Source organism: Dendropsophus ebraccatus, chromosome 3 (assembly GCF_027789765.1).
Source record: "Dendropsophus ebraccatus isolate aDenEbr1 chromosome 3, aDenEbr1.pat, whole genome shotgun sequence".
In the NCBI taxonomy this organism is placed as follows: domain Eukaryota; kingdom Metazoa; phylum Chordata; class Amphibia; order Anura; family Hylidae; genus Dendropsophus; species Dendropsophus ebraccatus.
The window spans coordinates 24,637,570-24,657,897 of NC_091456.1; the positions used below are offsets into that span (position 1 = coordinate 24,637,570).

At 44.4% G+C, this 20,328-nt stretch overlaps 1 protein-coding gene across 5 annotated transcripts in view; it reads right to left on the bottom strand.

Annotated features, from left to right (window-relative positions):
• The window catches only part of SPECC1L (sperm antigen with calponin homology and coiled-coil domains 1 like), a 55,953-nt gene that overhangs the window by 11,226 nt on the left and 24,399 nt on the right, over positions 1-20,328 (bottom strand). For 3 of the 5 annotated variants that reach the window (XM_069961199.1, XM_069961198.1, XM_069961195.1), the window contains exons 2-14: positions 19,590-19,767; positions 16,131-16,278; positions 14,344-15,923; positions 14,041-14,248; positions 11,067-11,140; positions 9,074-9,249; positions 8,815-8,981; positions 8,611-8,720; positions 8,389-8,479; positions 3,820-3,906; positions 2,704-2,863; positions 1,483-1,551; positions 1,102-1,204 (exon numbers count right to left, since the gene is read on the bottom strand). In XM_069961199.1, the coding sequence (XP_069817300.1) occupies positions 1,102-1,204; positions 1,483-1,551; positions 2,704-2,863; positions 3,820-3,906; positions 8,389-8,479; positions 8,611-8,720; positions 8,815-8,981; positions 9,074-9,249; positions 11,067-11,140; positions 14,041-14,248; positions 14,344-15,923; positions 16,131-16,278; positions 19,590-19,730 (3,114 nt within the window). In that variant the 5' untranslated portion in view covers positions 19,731-19,767. The remainder of the gene's footprint in view (positions 1-1,101; positions 1,205-1,482; positions 1,552-2,703; positions 2,864-3,819; positions 3,907-8,388; positions 8,480-8,610; positions 8,721-8,814; positions 8,982-9,073; positions 9,250-11,066; positions 11,141-14,040; positions 14,249-14,343; positions 15,924-16,130; positions 16,279-19,589; positions 19,768-20,328) is intronic. The other 2 variants (XM_069961196.1, XM_069961197.1) reach the window with 2 other exon arrangements.

The following is a 20,328-nucleotide window of genomic DNA, read 5'->3' on the forward strand; positions in this document are numbered from 1 at the left end:
ATTTGGCTGATAATATCCCAGTGTAACAGGGTCTTGAGACCTCTGATACGATTATGGTTATCAAGCCATCCAGATAAATATTGCCAACACTTTAAACTTTCTCTTAAAGGGGCACTCCGGCAAAAATCTTTTTCTTTCAAATCAACTGGTGTCAGAAAGTTATAAAGATTCGTAATTTAATTCTATTTAAAAATCTGGTCTTCCAATACTTATCAGCTGCTGCATTGTGTTTTCTTTCCCGCCTGACACAGTGCTCTCTGCTGCCACCTCTGTCCATGTCAGGAACTGTCCGGAGCAGGAGAGGTGTTTTATGGGGATTTGCTACTTCTCTGGACAGTTCCTGTCTGGGACAGAGATGTCAGCAGAGAGCACTGTGTCAGAATACACCACTTCCTGCAGGGCATACAGTAGCTGATAATTATGGAAAGACTTGAGTTTTTTTAAATAGAATTAAATTACAAATCTATATAAAACTTTCTGACACCAGTTGATTAAAAAAGAAAAAAAAAAACTTTCAAGCTGATCAAACACCTATAAACAGCAAACAATTGGGATGCAGCGAGCGAGTACTGGATGGCAGAATTACTAGGCTAACATGTCAACAACTTCCCAAAAACTGGACAACCCTAAATCCATCATTTATATCATGCATGGGGAACCTTCGGCCCTCCAGCTGTTGCAAAACTACAATTCCCATCATGCCTGGGCAGCCGAAGCTAAAGCTTCGGCTGCCCAGGCATGATGGGGATTGTAGTTTTGCAACAGCTGGAGGGCCGAAGGTTCCCCATTCCTGATTTATACTATGGAAGGCATAATGTGATAGTCATCCAACCAACATCTGTGTATTCAAAGAGCATTGGCTAATTCCTTCCTGGTTCTGGACAGATGGAGCTGCATGTATCCCGGTAACTATCCTTCATCCGCTCCCAGGAGAAAGAGAGTGCTGCTTAATAACCCAGGACCTAATTAACCGGCCTAACAATCTGCCTACGCCTGTTCAGGGTCACTCCCCATTTACGTGATAACCCATGCAGTGCCAAGGCGGCTGATCTGCAACAACAGGAAGGTGGCACATGAGGGGAAGCAGCCAGCCGTGCTCACCGGGTAGCCTTCAGTCTTCTTCTGACACCATTTCAGCAAAGCGTTTCTCTTCGATCCGCCATATTCCCTTGCAAGGGCGGACAAGGGGTCCTTCCTCTCTTCCCTATACAAAATACACACCATTATTGTAAAACACAGGACAATAAAGCAACAAAAGACGAAATTGAATGCGGACACGAAAACAAGCGAAATGCAAAAAAAAACAAGAAGCAAAGAAAAGTCCACTAAGTTGATCCCCCACAATCTGTAAAGCTTGTGCTAGTGATCTGCATTCTGGGAGGTGTAGGATTGCCACCAGGTACTGTACAGTAGTCTGATGGAGTAGAACTCTCCCAGAGCCCAGCGCAGCACAGAGTATTGCATTGTAGAAGCGCAGCTAACCTGTTAAGGGTGTGTCTGTCGACTGTTTCCAATAGCAATTGTGAATGCATCTCGGGTCTATAATACAGGCTGTAACTCAGGGTCAGTACAAGAGAAGGAATTCAAGGTATTTGCACATTTACTTAACTTATATTGAAAAAAAACTGTAAAATAATGTTTAAAAAGTTTAGCGTGCACTTTAGGCCATGTTCACACGAGGAGTAACTGGTGCCGATTTGCTTTGTACAGAGCAATGCATGTAACATGCGCTGTGCAAAACACCTGGGCCTCTTCAAGGGCTTAAAGGAGCTATCCAAAGCCACAGTATGTCTCTGTCCCAGATATTATTTCCCTGTGTTTATAGTAAATTTCACCTGCTTCAATGAAAAGGGTAAAATTAGCTGCAAACACAATTGATGTAGCGTATTTTTTGTTTTATAAGACACAGGGGAAGGTTTATCAAACTGGTGTCAAGTAGAATTGTCTTAGTTGCCCCTAGCAACCAATCAATTCCACCTTTCATTTTCCAAAGAGAATAAAAAGTGGAATCTGATTGGTTGATAGGGGCAACTGAGCCATCTCTAGTTTACACCAATTTGATAAATCTCCCCCATACTTTTATGAAGAAAATATTTTGTTAAAGGATGTATGAAGGATCCCACAGGGGCAGGAGACAGGGTCATAAGCAGCAGGACCCTCGCCGGAAGGCATTTTACTGAATTGTGACGACGTCACGACTCGGGGGGAAATGCCCGTCCCTGGACAGCCCCCTCAGCCAATCAGTGACTGGAGCGGTGACCCGTCCCAGTCACTGATTGGCTAAGCGGGCAGTCCATCAACTGACGTCAGCTCAGGGTATTGGAGTGGTGATCCATCGTAGCAGAGGCACTGGGAAAGGTGAGTGAGGTGCATTTGGGGGAAAAAAGTGGGTGGGGGGGCGTCTTATAATGCAAAAAATACAGTAACTTGTACAGATTTTAGGCAAAAAATGAAAAAGTTTCCGTTGTGTGTGCAAATGACCTTAAGTGCTTTTGTTGTAATTTTGCAAAAAAAAAAAAACAAAAACGCAAATTTTGCATAAAAGCAAAAAAGCTCATTCTGCCTAGAAAAGCTTATCGGTAGGTTCACTCAGACTACGGTGAGTACTACGTACATGGAATTTGGACTACATAATGCATCATTTACTTGACCAGAGATATACAGGCTACAGGTTACGAGAACAGTAAGGTGAGTGTAATATACCTGATGCGGCTTCGAGCAGTTGGTGTAACAGACGCTGTGGGAGAGGAAGAAGTGAGAGAAAGCTGTGGTGAGGATGAGGTCATTGCCATCAAAGGAGAAGGAGAACCTCCATCTGGCACTGTGATGTCACGTTTCAGTTCCTCGCTGCTCCGGCGAGACACTAAAAGAATAAAAATAGCAAATACAGAACAAAGAATCAAAAGGAAACAGCTTTCCAGGCTAGATCTGGCGCTGCATGGACAATCTGGGGACCTCACCTATCTGCCACTATGTTAAAGAGCTGACACATACGGCACAATATCTGACTTTTATAATGGCAGACGATAAGGGGCTACAGCGTGATGACTTATCCTGCACATGTCCGCTTTACATTGTAGTCAGCACCACGAAGGATCCCAGACAAGGAGAGGAAGGGCACAGGAAATCAGTATGGAGGTTCAGGTCAGACACTTCCTCCCTAATATTGTTTTTATTACCAGGTCAGGAAGTATAAAAACAAAAGAGGAGAGTAAATAAAGAAAAAACAACCTGAATGCTAAGGTGGGACGTGCAAAGTGACAACTACTGCAATACTGCATACAGGATAATGCATTCCCAGTCACCTATGAAATGGCATATACTTTAGTTATGGGGATTATGCCTAAAGCCTATTTTACAGCTATCCATCGAAATCAGAATGTTGCAGTTAAAGGGGAACTCCAGTAATAAAAATAAAAAGAATTCTTTCAAGTGAACTGGTGTCAGAAAGTTTTGAAGATTTGTAATTTACACCTATTCAAAAATCTCCAGTCTTCCAGTACTGATCAGCAGCTGTATGTCCTGCAGGAAGTGGTGTATTCTTTCCAGTCTGACAAAGAGCTCTCTGCTGCCACCCCTGTCCATGTCAGGAACTGTCCAGAGCAGAAAAAAATTCCCATAGAAAACTTCTCCTGCTCGGTACATTTAATGGACAGAGGTGGCAGCAGAGAACACTGTGCAAGACTGGAAAGAATACACCACTTCCTGCAGGACATACAGCAGCTGATAAGTACTAGAGACCATACTGAAATACCCTTTTAAAAACAACTCTGATTTAAAATGAGAGTAATACATAAGAAGTACGTTTCTTAGCTTTACCAGCAATAGATTTGGTGCTGTCCATAGACTGGACTCTTGGCAGAGAGGATGCGGTTCTGGCGCTGGAAGCTGCTCTTAGCAAATGATCTGCAGACAATACAAGTTCTTGTTACACACAGGAATGATTAACCTGACAGTGCTCTACAGTTATTACCTTATAGACAGTTAAATATGTGTGTAAAAACATTGTCTATGAGTTCACCGAGGATTCAGCATCATGAAAATAATTCTGTGTCATAGAAAGATACGTCGTCGTATTGGCTTCTCTTCTAAAAACGTAAGGAAAGGACACAGGAGAGCAAAGGACAATCCCTTTAATTCCTGCTAAGAAGCCCCTGACTGGAGTAGGTATTCCAAGCCCCAGAAAAGAATCAACACTACAAAATGAAACACGTCGGGAAGGTGTTGTTATGTTATCTCAGTACTGTAATCTGCTAAGAAAAACCTTTAAGGGTACCTATCAATTAAACTAACTTCTGACATGTTATAGCGATATGTCAGAGGTTTGTATTGGCCGGCATCCATGTGCTGAGACCCCCCACGATTGTTAGAACAAAGGGGCAGAAGCGCTCGGCATCCGGACACCAAGTGATAGGTACCCTTAAATGTCATATTAGACGGCCTGAACAGCAATGGTTAATGAGCATTAATCTGCTAGATCGGCGCTCATTTGCAGAACCTATTACATGACTCCATAATCATGCGGCCGGAGCTGTGCAAATGTTGCTATTGATGTTCGCACAGCCTTTTCCTTAAGGGAGCTCAAGTTTAAAAAAAGATTTAACCCTGTTCAATCCACACCCATAATCTAAGATGGTTTCTATTACATCCTGCAGCACATCCTGATTTACACCCTGAAGCTGCTGAAAATCCTCACTTCCTGGTCCACTCTGTCTCCACTCCTCCATCCTTCCCCTCCCTTCTGAGACAGGAGGTCACATGATCTCTATCTCTTCTGTTGCCAGGCAAACTGTAACACCTCATCTGTAACCCCAAGAGCCTCTCCTGAGAATTATAGGGGACAGGAGACCCTGTTTTTTCACCTCTTTCTCTCATCTATTTATGTAGATGAATAGATAAATAGACAGAAAGATAGATATATACTGTGTTGACTGTGCAAATCAGAAGCAGATTGAGCCATACTAGGCGGATACTACAAGATAGGGGTGGGTACCCGACAGTTGATTCTGAGATGCAATGCAGGCTGGGAGATGTCGTTTCCTGGACGGGTGCCATGATGTTTTATTAAATCATTTGTGAAAGTTTTAATCCAGAAGAGAGGTGCAGACAAGCGGGAAAGGTGTCAATCAGTGGGGGATCGGTGAGTGCACCTATATGCCTTCTGTGCATTTTTTTATGGGATTGCTGGAGTTCCCCTTTAATCAGCTGTCTGCAGCATCTCTATTATTACATACACACCAATGTGTGCTAGATATATAGAACAAAAACACCAGGCATAAGCTAATCCACCAAAAGGAAATATGACACGGCCTTCAGGCAAAACGATTGTCTTTTGTCTGGTTGCTTCTAGGAAGCGTCGGCCAAAGTGGTTCAGACTAGATAGAAGATCTTCCGGTGGATCGGGAAGCCCTCTCTCTCAAAGAGTGTCAGAGAAGTGGGAGAGATATAAGCAGGCATGGTGGGCAGAAAGGACCGAGTTTACATACTACTAAATTGCTACCACACTACTCATTACACATTTAGGAATAAAAGATATATAACTTGTGTAAGATCAGCCTAAGGAGTCTTAGGATGGGTTCACACTAAGTTTTTGTAATCCGTTTTTTGCAAAAAACGGATAAAAAAAACTGATGGAGAAAACGGATGCGTGTGTGCATCCGTTTTGATCCGTTTTTCCATTGAATTCCATTATTAAAAAAAAAAAAAAAAAACGGATCAAAACGGATCCGTGTTTTTTTTGTTTTTTTTTAACGGACACAAAAATGAGGTCGACTACGTGTTTGTGTACAAAAAGAGAAAACGGATCCGTTTTTGATTTTTTTTATAATGGCAGTCAATGGAAAAAAGGATCAAAACGGACACACATGCATCCATTTTACCATCCGTTTTCTGAAAAAAAAAAAAAAAAAAAACGGATTGCAAGAACGTAGTGTGAACCCAGCCTTACATGAAGACATCATTTAAATACATTTGCGCCGATTCTGCTGGTTTTGTTCCCTTTTTCAATCCGCTGCCCGGTTCCCAACATCTTCGCCATTTTTAAAAAATGCAAGTAAGGTCTTCTGGCTCCAGCCTGTGATCTTGCGCTGCCTATGAGCACCATCATCAGAGCAGGGTATGAGCCTTACCCCGCTCTATACACTGATGAATGGACTGTGGGTGTTTATAAAGAAGTGCTGGCCGCATTGGACTTAACATATGAAAAGCTTAAAGGAGAAGTCCAGTCATTATTAAAATCCGACAACCGTCAGGGGCAGCGGGAATTCGACAACAAGTAGGAACTTACCTCTCCCTGTGACCGCGGTGAGCTGATGACCCGGCTGATGTACTGGCAGCTCAGCCAGTCAGTGACTGGGGCAGGATGCTGCTCCAGTCACGGATTGGTTGACCTGGCTGTCCAACACCTTCCAGCGGGGGTCCCGAGGGCGGTCCTGTCGCTCAATGTGGGCATAGGGACAGGTAAGTTCCTACTTGTTATAAAATTCCCCCCTGCCAGATTTTAATATGTGCAATAAAGTGATACATGCCCTTTAACTTTTTACTGGGGAGAGCCGTCAAGGATGTCACCTCACACCTATCTGCAGCAGGAGGGCAGGAACACTAAAGATAGTATATGGGGGGTGGGGGCAGGAAAGAATAGCACATTGGGGGGCTCTGACAACTGTGTCCCATCCTTTGAGGTAAAATAAATGCATGCACGATATTTTTAGCAAAAAAACAAGGAGATAGGGTTTAAAATCGAGGATCAATATAGGGGGGAAAAAAACAACAATTATTGACCAATCCACTACCATTCACACTCCTTGGAAACAACAAACATACAAGGGGAAAAAAAAAGAAATACAGATAGCCTAAGGAAGCCATCACTAGACTAAACAGGTGCTGCATGACAAAGCTGCAGGTCCCTGTGCATCCTCTGTTGTTGTTGGACTGGAAGAGCTAGTGCAATGTTTCCATGGGAGATAAGCCGCTGCTAAAGCCGTCTGGCAGCAGCTTATTCTACTCTTTAGACTGTAAACACATGTGTAACACAGACTCCGAAGAAATGGATGGCAATCAAATGAGAATCCAATAGACTCTGCTGTCTAAGGTGTACAGATGCGTTAAACCCCAGCTTGGTCAATCCCTGCACTTGGGGAGTAGGTATAAGGGTGGATTCACACTGAGGAATTCTTGCAGATAAACTCAGCGGAATTTCGTCGGCTGTCCACACGCCCACGTCCGCTCGCCTTTCCGCTGGCTTCTTTCGGTGGAATGCGGAATCAGACAGCCTATAGAATGGTGTCTATGGAGCCGGCGGAAAGGCGCACGGCCGTGCGCACGGACAGCCTACGGAATTCCGCAAGTTTATCCGCGAGAACTCCTTAGTGTGAACCCACCCTAATGATGTAATCATATGCCTTCTTAGGGTGTGTTCACACTGAGAAATAGGCGAGGAATCTTAATTTTCCCTTGAAATTCCTACCCTAAAATACGTACAGAGCAATGTCCAATGGTGTTCAATAGAATACCCTCAGACAGTGTAATGACACAAACAAGCAGAATGGCAAGCACCAATAATCAATTTACACACTTCCAGAAGGAATAACACAATGCAGAGGTCTAAGGACCCTCCCCCATACCCATTAGACAAATTTCAGCCCAAACCACACAGGACTGGACAACCATCTACCGTGTGTGGGCAGCCTTTCCGACTCTTCCCAAGTAGATGATGACACTATTGTATGTGTACCAATACCTAAGAAAAGATGATGTTCCAGGACTGTTACTTAGCAGGAAATGCAGCTTAAAAGGAGAAGTCCGGGAACTCTGAAAATCCGGCAGCTGGGAGGAGAGCTTTGACAACAAGTACGTACTTACCTCTTCCAGTGCCCTCGGTGAGGGCATGAGCGGCCTCGGGACCCTCTCCGGGTTCTAAGGAGTGAACAAGTCACGACCCGGCTGATTGACTGGCCGCTCAGCCAGTCAGCGACTGGGGCGGGATGCTGCTCCAGTCACTGATAGGCTGAGCGGCCAGTCCATCAGCCACAACAGGTATCTTCCCCCCTAGTTGTGACATTGTCACAACTCAGGGAAAAATGACTTCTAGCGGGGGTCCTGGGGCCAGTTCCACTGCTCACCGCGGGCACAGGGAGAGGTAAGTGCCTGCTCATTATCAAGTTCCCCCTCCCTCTGCCAGATTTTCAAAATTCCTGGACTTCTCCTTTAAGAAAACAGACATGTCAGGAAAGCTGTCTGAGGAGGCTATACAAGTCCATGTTCACACATAGGGTATAGTCCGTTAGTGTCAGTGTCCTAGAGGCAAAGCCTATACTGAGGATGATGTGCCTTTTAGGGTAGAAAGCAAGAAACGAGAACAGAGCTTTTTGTCCCTTAGACTATACGTACCTTGCACTGGGATTTCAGCATAGCTCGGTCTTTTTTCCGACAGGCCGGGTAAAGATTTAGTGGAGGATATAGGACCACTGATGGAGTGTCTCTACAAGGAGGACAGAAGATTAAGATAAATGTCTTAATAAATTTTGGCAATTCTACTCAGTAAATAGGTGTGAGGGCCTACAAGCGTTCTATTTAGAAAGAAAAGCGGACACAATACTCCTTTTTTCTTACCTGCATAGGGGACACAGCAGCAGCGGGTGGTGTCTTCATGGGGCTAGGACTGAGGGGTGTGCGGGGCATGGACGTTGCTGCCGTAGTAGCTGCTACTGCTGGACTGGGGGCTAGAGGGGATAATGGGCAAGTTACTCTACATGTTACTACTGCGGCGATGGGATATATCATCTGTTATTCACCCTATTATGTTTATAACTGTACCTTGTGAAGATGCATTGTCAAACGATTTGATGAGAGTCTTAACAGTGGGTGTAGGTTCAGAAGAGGTGGAAGACCTACGACTAAGGCCCATTCCCTGTCTCAGCGCCGCCAGGTCTCTTTCCACGGCGTTCATGTAATTGTAGACTCGACCCCTTTCTTCTTCTTGCCTACAGATATGATGGGAGATTAGACACTCATACACAACCCATTGTATAGTTGTACATTTATCCATTCTCTGATAGAATTACGGTGGTCTTACTTGCGGGACGCGGCATTCTCTAGCTCCTTTGTAAGTTTTTCGTTCTTCTCCTGAGCCTCGTGCAGCCGCCGTTTTAGCTCGCCGATTTCTTCTTGTGCTTCCGACTTGATATCATTAGCGATGACAACAGCCGTTTGTAAATCAGCCTGAAACTGGCGCCACTCTGCAGATTCCTCCTATACGGCCATCAATAGAAGTAAACTAGTTGGAGATCAGGAGTCAACAGGTCTGGCACATTTGTTAATTTTTTTTTTTTTTTTTAAAGAAAGGTCATACTTTACCCCATTACACGGGCAGTCTACGGTCCGATCATTTTAGTAAATGAGCGCCAATCTGCTAGAATGGCGCTCATTTACTGGACCTATTAGACGGCCCGACAATCGGGCAGTAAGGGCTGCATGGACATTGTTAGCGATGTCCATGCAGCCCTTGCCCAAACACCTGATACCTTATCTTTTCCCCTTCCCTGTCTTCACTCAGCAGCAGCGTCAGAGCGGCCTGTCAGCCGATAATGCTAAAGACGGATATACAGTACATACAGTATATCCGTGCACTCAGTACGAAGATCACACAGCAGCCGTGATCCAGCATCCTTCAGCTCTCTGGCTCAGCCGCTGCATCTTCAGGCCCCACCTCTACAGAACCCCCAAATTATTGACAACTCTTCGGGGGGGCCTGAAGATGCTGGATGAGAGAGTCGGAGAAGAGGAAGCCAGATCACAGCAGCAGCGCACTAGGCAAGTATACACTGCTGTGTGAACTGGAAATTGACAGCATTGATAAATTTATATGCGTGCTGTCAGTTTCCAAGGCTGCACGAACAAAACAAGGATCATTCATGCAGCTAAGTAACTCAATTTTTCATGCCCCGTAAACGCACTGCAAAAAAAAACACGTATTTGCGGGGGCCCGTGGCTGAGAAATTGGTATGGGTAAAAGGACCCTCAGGGTCCTATTAGACAAAGCGATTTTTAACAATTAACAATAAACGATCACAAACAAGATTGTTTATCCTCAACCTGAAATCGATTAGCATATTACACAGAACAATAGTCGCTAGTTACAATCGTTACAGCGATCGTTACTAATTGTGCGTTTACACAGGGAGATTTATCTGACAGATTTTTGAAGCCAAAGCCAGGAACACACCATAAACAGGGAACGGGGTCATAAAGGAAAGACTAAGATTTCTCCATTTTTCAAATCCATTCCTCACTTTGGCTTCCAAAATCTGTCAGATAAATCTGCCTGTGTAAACGCAACATTAGATTGGGTACTTACTGATTACTTATTGGTTACTCCATCTGATTCCAACAAAAAAAGGAACGATGTGAAATTACGCTGACCGATTAGTGGACAAATGCAAAATTACAGCGAACGATTAGCGCATGATAAGCGAGTAATTAAAGATGATTTTAGCTTCAGATCTAAATCAATGCTTAATGACAATGACATCAATTAACGTTTTTTCGAACGCTGCCTGAAATTATTCTGTGCTTCTAAAGAAGACAGTAAGGTGGTTATATTACATTACTATCTTGCATCCTATAGATGCAGAGACTATAGGGGAGATTTATCAAACATGGAGTAAAGTGAAACTGTCTCAGTCACCCCTAGCAACCAATCAGATTCCACCTTTCATTTTCCAAAGAGTCTGTGAGGAATGAAAGGTGGAATCTGATTGGTTGCTAGGGGCAACTGGGCCTGTTTCACTTTACACCATGTTTGATAAATCTCCCCCTATATCTCTGCAGCGATAACTGGAAATTGACAGCACGGATGTATACATATCAGTGCTGACAGTTTCCATGGCTGCAAGAACAATACAAGGATCATTCATGCAGCCCAGTTACTTGATGTGTCATGCCATGTAAAGACACTGCAAACCAGCATCCATCTCGCTGATCGGCGCTATTTTGCGGCCGCTTGTAGCCCACAAATTTTAAGCTGGATGAATATTGTGGGGGGGAAAACATAAACTACTAGTCCTTACCCGCAACTTGCGATTTAATATTTTAATCTCACGCTCCATGTCGTGTTTTTGGTCTTGCAGCTTTTTGACGGTATCTGTGGGATAGATGAGAATCGGTATCTTAGCGTGGGACATATACAGTGCATTTATTCATTACATAGGTAGGTAATGCTCTTGTACTGGTTAAACCCTGAGGATGTATGTAGTCTTAAGGTACAAAAGGAAATGAGAAAATAGTTACATTTAATAGTCTTCACACCTCCTCTGGCTTAGTGCAGCAGCCTTATTGTCTGTGACAGGAAGGAATCGGCACGTACAGGACAGGATACCACCTTAAGGCAGTCTGTAACCATGTCATTATAAGGGCCTATCACTTCACTTATGGCACACTGTAATTAGGACGACTGACTTCTGGAGAGATGCATGACCTAGAGATAGTATTGGGAGAAAACATAGTACGCTAAAATACCCTAAAGGGGTACACCTGCGAAAATCTTTTTCTTTCAAATCAACTGGTGTCATAAAGTTATATAGATTTTCAATTTACTTCTATTTAAAAATCTTGAGTCTTCCAGTACTTATCAGCTGCTGTATGTCCTGCAGGAGAAGGTGTATTCTCTCCAGTCTGACAGAGTTCTCTGCTACCACCTCTGTTCATGTCAGGAACTGTCCAGAGCAGTAGGAAATCCCCATAGAAAAACTCTACTGCTCTGAACAGTCCCTGATATGGACAGAGGTGGCAGCAGAGAGCACTGTGTCAGACTGGAAAGAATACATAACTTCCTGCAGTACCTACAGTAGCTGATAAGTACTGGAAGACTGGAGTTTTTCTTTTAAATAGAAGTAATTTATAAAGAAAAAAAGAAAAAGATTTTTGTTGGAGAACTCCTTTAACTGAAAACGTTTCCAGGAGGGAGGTTATATATTGTATGTTAAAAGGGGTTCAAACCAACTGGTGTCAAAAAGTTATATAGATTTGTAATTTACTTCTTTCGAAAATTCTCAAGTATTCCCATACTTATTAGCTGCTATATGTCCTGACACAGTGCTCTCTGCTGACATCTCTGGCCAAGACAGGAACTGTCTGGAGCAGGAGAGGTTTTCTATGGGGATTCATATAAAACAGAGACAGAGTTCCTGTCTTGGTCAGAGGTGGCAGCAGAGAGCGCTGTGTCAGACTGAAAATAAAACATTTCCTGCATGACATACAGCAGCTAAGAAGTATAGGAAGACTTGAGAATTTTTAACAGAAGTAAATTACAAATCTTTATAACTTTCTGACACCAGTTGATTTGAAAGAAAAAAAGTTTTTCGCTGGACAACCCCTTTAAGAACATCATTTCCGGAAACTTTTGGTTCTCCATCTACATGATTATTGGGGTTTTTTTTTTGTTTTTTTTTTAATATAAAGCAAACACATGGTGTTGGGCATCCTTACAGATCTTCTAATCATCAATAAAATTATTGGACCTACTGTTTACAATAACCACTCTTGTACATCTATCCCCAGGTGTCTATGTGGGGTTGACGACTGTAATTTAACAAAACATGTTGAGTGGGGAAGTGCATCGATCACTACAATGGATAGGGAGAAGAGCTCAGCTAAGCTCTTCTCTCCCTTTCTCTATTTCTACAGGTTTATGAAGCCCATCGTTTGTACTGAGGAATGAGCAAGGAAAGGTTCACTTAGTTGAGCATTTCTCCCCGTTCATTTAAGCGATCAGTGATGACCTTGGCACGCAGACCAATCAAAACATTTTTATTCAACATTTTGTCATAGAAAGGATGTACACCGGTCTCCCCCAGTAACACTAACTCCCAGTCACCCGCAGTAACAATTGTAACTATTCCAGTCACATATAATCTTTATGTCAAGTATACTTCCACACCAGCATCTGTTTGCTGTATGTGTCTGAAAAACTCCCGGCACTATTATATGTAATCATAGGCCTCCACATACCAACTATACTACTCCTTAAGAGAGCACTTATGGCCATCAATAGGGACGTGCAGCATTTACCCATTTGCAATGCAGTTTCTCCCCGGGTCCCTTGCGCTCCAGCTTACATAGTTACATAGTTAATACGGTTGAAAAAAGACACATGTCCATCAGGCCCTTCAGAGGGGCCTCTCTCAGCTGACAGGCCGCTTAGCCAATCACTGGCCGCAGCGGTCCCGGCCAGTGATTGGCTGAGCGGCCTGTCAGCTGAGACAGGCCGCTGTGAAGTTGGAGCGCACGGACCTGGGGAGAAGCACAGAACAAGAGGAGCCCTGCAGCCTGAATAGGTAATGTATTCTTCTTTGCATATCGTCAGCGCCGGCCGTGCACCGCTATTACACGTAATGATGCACGGTCGGCGCCCGATGATTATAGGCCAGAACCAAAATCAACGATCAGCCGATGACAACGATCAACGGCTGATCGTTGTCTTTATTACACGGAACGATAGCTGGCCGGATAGGGCCCATTCAGCCGATTATTGTTCTAGTGTATCCGGAAGCTAGCAAAGAATATGGTCACTGGAGTGCATCTTCAACATGGGAACTTTGTATGACAACAGTGGTATGCAATGTAGCATCTTTAAGAGGTATATTGGTATATATTGGGGGGTTCCATTGAAATATCCTCCTGGTAAAACCAATAGACAAACATTGCAAAATGTATCAATAAAAAAGCCTAAAAGCTAAAGCTTTTTTTGTGTTTATTTTGCATTTTGGAAACTATATTATTTTAGGGAAGTCTAATACTTCCATGTTTAGCGTTCAGGGCTGCTTGTTGGTAAGCGGATATGGTGACATGTGCTCTCACCATGTATTCCCGTTGTGATGACATGTGGCTGGTTCCTGCGTACTTCCACATTATACCTATGTTACCTTATCGTAGGTTGTAAGGGACAGGACTATCTCACCGCTGCTTCATCTGAACAGTACAGCCATAGTTAAGGTGTTGGCTATGTCATAACGCCCCCTGCTGGGTAAAATACAAACCACTTACTCTCAAGATCAGATATAATGAGGTTGTCGTGTAGCTTTACAGCTCTGTGCTGCTCAACTTCATCCTCCAGTTCAAATATGGTCTCTTTCATGTCGCTGCGCTCCGTCTCCTTTTCCTCCAGCTCGCTCCTCACCTTATCCAGGGCCAGAGTCAACTCCGACACCTGCTTTTGTGCCTCCTCGCGGAAAGCTCTGTACTCATCTTCCAGCTACAGAGACCATTAAGAACAGACAGTAACATTCTATGAAACTGCGGCCATCAATTCATTGTTGAACATTGGATATTCTTATAACATCGACTAACCTTGTCGAAGGCATCTTGCATTCTTCTGAGGTCACTTTGTAAATGCACCAATTCCTCTTGTAGGTTTCCCGCCAGAGTTTCCGCTTTTTCTTTATCAGAACGCACACTTTCCAGTAGGTTCTGGATATGAGATGCATCTCCGGAGCTATGTATAGAGTACAGCTCGGCCACTCTTTGCTTCTCTTGTTCCAGTTGGGTTTTCAGGCGTGAACATTCGGCCTGTTCGGCGTTTAGGGAAGCTTTGTATTCCTCCAGAGTTGCAGCCAGCGTCTGCTTGGCGTGCTGCTCGGCCTCCACAATGCGCTCCATGTGGTGGTTCCTCTCCTTGAGGGCTCTTATTACCTCCTGTGCATCTTTATTGTCCTGCTCCGCCATTTTTAGAGTATTGCTCAAATGTTGTTGAACGCCCAACAGTTGCTCTCGCTCAAAGCGGCCACTCTCGGCCAATTCCATGTATCGTTGCTCTAGGTCTAAATAGCGGCTGCTCTTCAGGTCCTCATCTAAACTGTACGACACATGGTGCTCATCGAGAAGGGCTCTCGCGTACTCCAGCTGACGGCTGAACAACTCCAGCTTGTCGCTCTGCTGGCACAGGGAGTCCATTAAAATGACCTTCTCTTCTCCTAGCCGCTCGTTTTCACTGTTTAGTTCTTGAGTGATCTGCTGCAGATCGGCCAGTTCCTGTAATGTGGCTTGCAGCTCCTCAGATGTGCTATGTTGGTTTTCTTCCATTTGGTGGATACGTTCAGTCAGACACGCTACAGACACCTCGCTTACGTTTCCACTACTGCCTTTGCGGGATCGCTCAGTACTAGGAAGACCTTCCGACTCCGAGGATGAAGATGGAGCATCAAGGGCATCATCACTTGAGGTGAGGGGCTGGTAAACTTCACTGCACTCGCTATCTAAATTATCCATGGAACTACTCCTCCTCTCTCCTGTCAATGTGCTCTCATCCTGGCTCAGGAGATCCTCCATTGAGCCAGGTGTAGAGCCCTCTACCGATGAGGCTAAAGTACCTACGCCGCAGTCACTGTGGCTGCCAGCAGCCATATCAATGGATGGGTAGCCATACAGTTTCTCTGTAACATCAAGCTGCTGACCCAATGAGAAACCCAATGCATTCAATCGATCTTTTAGCATGCGGTTTTCATTCTTCAGTTGCTGCAGCTCTTCTCGTACCACCGCGTTTTGCTCCTGCAGCTGCACTAGAGGAGCTTCTTCAGGACTCTTGTCGGAGAGATCTTCTCCTAATTGTGTCCTAACGTCCCTTAGCTCCGTGCGGAGGAGCAAAATCTCGGCATCTTTACTCTTGGCCAGGGTAACCAAGTCCTTTACCTTAGCTTCGAGAGCGGCACGATCGCTAATCTGGTTGTCAGATTTGGATTTGCTCATACGAAGAACGTCAGATTCCGCACGTGCCCGAGAGCGTTTAGTTGGAGCGGAAGTTTCGCCTACCCCAACGCCTGAGCCTTGTATTTTTTTGCTAGCATTCAAACGAGAACGTTCACGCACTCTTTCGCGAGATGACCCTGCTTCTTTGGTCCCGGATGAGCCACTTCTCTTGGTGCTGGTGCTGCCTGTAAGTAGTGAGAAAGAGCAATGTTAATATACACGGCAACAGTACATTGCTACAGAGTGTTTAAAGCAGAACAGAGCAAGAACATTCGGCAAGCATTATCTCGAAGAGTGCAAGCTTTTCACTATTATACTCACTACTTTATGCAAAAAGAGTCATAAATCTGGCAAAACCAAAGTATTAACTGTGCCAGGTAAAATATTCCTACCTGTGTTGCTCTTTGCTTTGCTGTCTGATCCACTCATCGTTGCTCCAGAACTGGGATTTGATGCTGCACTGCTTTTCTTTACCTTCACACCATTACTTGCTGGCGGCCCGCCAGCCATCCCAGCTAGGAGGTCATCATTACTTTTAGCCTGAAGAACGGGGGGGGGGTCAAAACAGAAATTATATAACAACTTACTAATTCTTCTATCACATGTATGCAATGGCTCTGCAACTGCAGACTGAATTGTGGCCAGTCATCGTAACATTTAGACTACAAAGATAATGGCTACAAAGTGGTCCAAAGGTCTCATAATATTAGATGATATGCAGTACAGGTGGGTAATACAAGATGTACTGGCCCTAGATGCTTCTACCCAGGTGCCAGTTGCTGTCGGAGCTGGTTTGTGAGGACATACCTGGACTGAGGGACGTCAGTCAAGCAAGGAGGAAGACTGCCAACGTGACTTTACAGAGGAATGGAACCACCCCTGACCTTTTACATGAAATCTGACTACAGTATTTCCTGTTTTCAAAGTTATTTCTGTACATTGTTATTAGGCAGAATATACAAAGCTGTATTTAAAAAGAGTACCTGTCACAATGGGCCGCTTTTGGGTCAGCAGCGAGATCCACTGCTAATCTGGAAGTCCGGTTCTCTGTGGATACAGAGACGTAATGAAACGGTAATGCGCGCGACCCCCACTGGATCCAATAGGGGTCACAGGGATTACAGTCTCAACGTTATCAGTATCCATGGAGACCCGAACTTTCGGATGAGCAAAGTCGCTGCTGATTTAGAAGGATGAGGAACACTTTAAAGGGGTAGTGCGGCGCTCAGAAAATATTCACAGAATAACACACATTACAAAGTTATACAACTTTGTAATGTATGTTATGTCTGTGAATGGCCCCGTTCCCCGTGTCCCACCACCCCCACCCGTGTACCCGGAAGTGTGGTGCATTATATATTACCTGATCCATGTTGAGGGCTGTCCGCCATCTTGTGCCAAACGTCATCTTCGGACGGACGGACGAGTCGCTGCCGCCCGTCCCCCCTCCGCCGCGTCACAACTGTGCTCAGCCGTGATTGGCTGAGCACAGTTATGCTCAGCCAATCGCGGCTGAGCATCGGATGACGCTGCAGAGGGCGGCATAACAGACATAACATACATAACAAATTTGTATAACTTTGTAATGTGTGTTAGTCTGTGAATAATTCTTTACCGCCGCACTACCCCTTTAACCCCTTAAGGTCCAAGCCAATTTTCGTTTTTGCGCTTTTGCTTTTTCCATTTTATGTTTAAAAGTCCATAGCGCTTGCATTTTTTCACCTAGAGACTTATATGAGTGCTTATTTTTTGCGAAACCAATTGTACTTTGCAATTACAGGCATAATTTTTCCATAAAATATGTTGTGAAACCGGAAAAAAATCATTTGCGCTGTCAAATTGAAAAAAAAAAAAAGAATTTGTTTTGATTTCGGGGAGTTTTGCATTTACGCCGTTCGCCCTATGGTAAAACTGACTTGTTATGCATGTTCCTCAAGTCGTTACGATTACTATGATATATAACATGTATAACTTATATTGTATCGGATGGCCTGTAAAAAATTCAAACCATTGTTAACAAATATATGTCACTTAAAATTGCTCCATTCCCAGGCTTATATAGCGCTTTTATCCTTTGGTCTATGGGGCTGTGTGAGGTGTCAGTTTTTGCGCCATGATGCGTTCTTTCTACCGGTACCTTGATTGCGCATATACGACTTTTTGATCGCTTTTTATTACATTTTTTCTGGATTTGATGCGACCAAAAATGCGCAATTTTGCACTTTGGGATTTTTTTGCGCTTACGCCGTTTACCGTGCGAGATCAGGAATGTGATTAATTAATAGTTCGGGCGATTACGCGCGCGGCGATACTAAATATGTTTATTTATTTATTCATTTATATTTATAAAATGGGAAAAGGGGGGTGATTTGGACTTTTATTAGGGGAGGGGATTTTTTATTAATAAAAACACTTTTTTACTTTTTTTTTTTACATGGACTAGAAGCCCCCCTGGGGGGCTTGTATATACATAGCACTGATCTCTCATAGAGATCAATGCTGTGTATATACACAGCAAAGATCCATGAGATCGGTCATAGATTGCTATGGCCTGCTGCAGGCCATAGCAATCTACTGCCGAGCCGGGATCAGCGTCATTCCGACGCTGAGGCCCGGCACGGCCAGAAGAACGGATCTCCCCCCCGCGATCGCATCGCGGGGGGGAGATCCGACCCACTAGACACCAGGGATGTTGTGCATAAAGCACTTCAATGCAGCTGTCAGGTTTGACAGCTGCATTGAAGTGCTTAATTAGCCGGCGCGGCAACGGGACCCGCGCCGGCTAACAGAGGCACTGCCCGGCTGCACGTGTCAGCCGGCGGGACCCCGCTCTGAACACCCCCCGCGGCGCCATGACGTATCAGATACGTCATGGGTCGCTAAGGGGTTAAGGCCATGTTCTCACTACGTAAGTTTCGTAATAATCACTACGTAGCTTTTGTAGTGCTGGCGTCTACGGGATCCCGGACGGAATGTATACACATAGTATACACTCCGGCCGCACGCTCCATTGTGAGCAGCGGGGAATTCAGATGCGGGTGCATGCAAATTCAGCGGCAGAGAAGATCATCTGTCCGGTACTGCAGTAGTTCTTGATATGTTTTTTTGTGCTAAATAAAAAAAGGATCCAAGAAGAAGTATAAGTCCTTTCTTTATATTGCTCTGTCCTCTCTTGGTTTGGATAAAAAGACTGCCTGTAGGCATCACTAGTAGAGATGAGCGAACTGGGTTCGAGTCCATCCGAACTTGAACGATCGGCATTTGATTAGCAGTGGCTGCTGAAGTTGGATAAAGCTCTAAGGTTGTCTGGAAAACATGGATACAGCCAATGTCTATATCCATGATTTCCACATAGCCTTAGGGCTTTATCCAAGTTCAGCAGCCACCGCTAATCAAATGCCGAAAGTTCGAGTTCGGATGGACTCGAGTATGCTCCAGGTTCGCTCATCTCTAATCACTAGCAATAAGCATACAATGTAATAATCAGGGGTGTAACTATCACTGTAGCAGACATAGCGGCTGCTACAGCGCCCGCCGCCTCAGGGGTCCCATCCCTGCAATACACTTGGCCTCCTGAGCTGTCATCATACTACCAAGGCAGATGCCGACCATGGGGGACACTATGTACTGGGTAGGTATGATATTGGGGAGGTTCTGATGATGGGGGACACTATCTACAGGGGAGATGCGTACTATGGGGGACACTAGGGGAGATGCCTTACATATGCTATCTACTCGGCATTATCTACAGTGGGATGGGGGCCCAATCAAAAGTTTGCTATAGAGCCCAGCCCTTTTTAGCTACACCCCTGGTAATAATACAGTAAATGTGCAGGTACTATATATGTTACCTTTGATAAAGATGATCCCGGGCGGGATACCTTAGATGACGTGGGCGCACTGCTGTCTGACTTTGCCCTCTCAGTGCCCTGTGGTTTGCTGGCGGCAGGTACTTTGGGGGCAGAGCTTGTGCTCCGGCTTGCTTTCCTCATCCTGGGCGGCCTGTTTGTGATGCATTTACAGCTGAATCTGGGAAATCAATGCAGGACAATAGGTAAGTGTACATTCTGATAAAGTGGTACAGGTTAAATAAAAGGAAAAATCCTTAGATTCAAACAGAAATACAGACACTGGTTTATGTCTTACAGCGTGCCGTCTCCACCTCTGAAAATGATATTCTACTAATATAAACCTGGGTTCACACCGGCATTTGTCTCATTCATAAATACACCCATCCATTTAAATTAATGGATAAGTATGAACTAATTGCAAGATTATCAGTTCTTTTTTTGGTCCATTTGCATTTTGGCTGTAAACAATTGGCTTCAGTACATCTGTGTCGGCAACGTGTCCGTTTATATTCCTTCTCTGTTTCTCTCCTCTTATGCGAATGCTCATTGAAAAAACTGATGACGACTGATAAGGCTGGGTTTACACTACATTTTTGCAATCAGTTTTCTTTTTTTGCAAAAAGACGGATGAAAAAAAACATATGCCTTTGTGTACATCCATTTTGATCCATGTTTCCACTTACGCCCATTATAAAAAAAAAAAAAGGATCAAAAGGGCTGACTACATTTTTGTGTACGT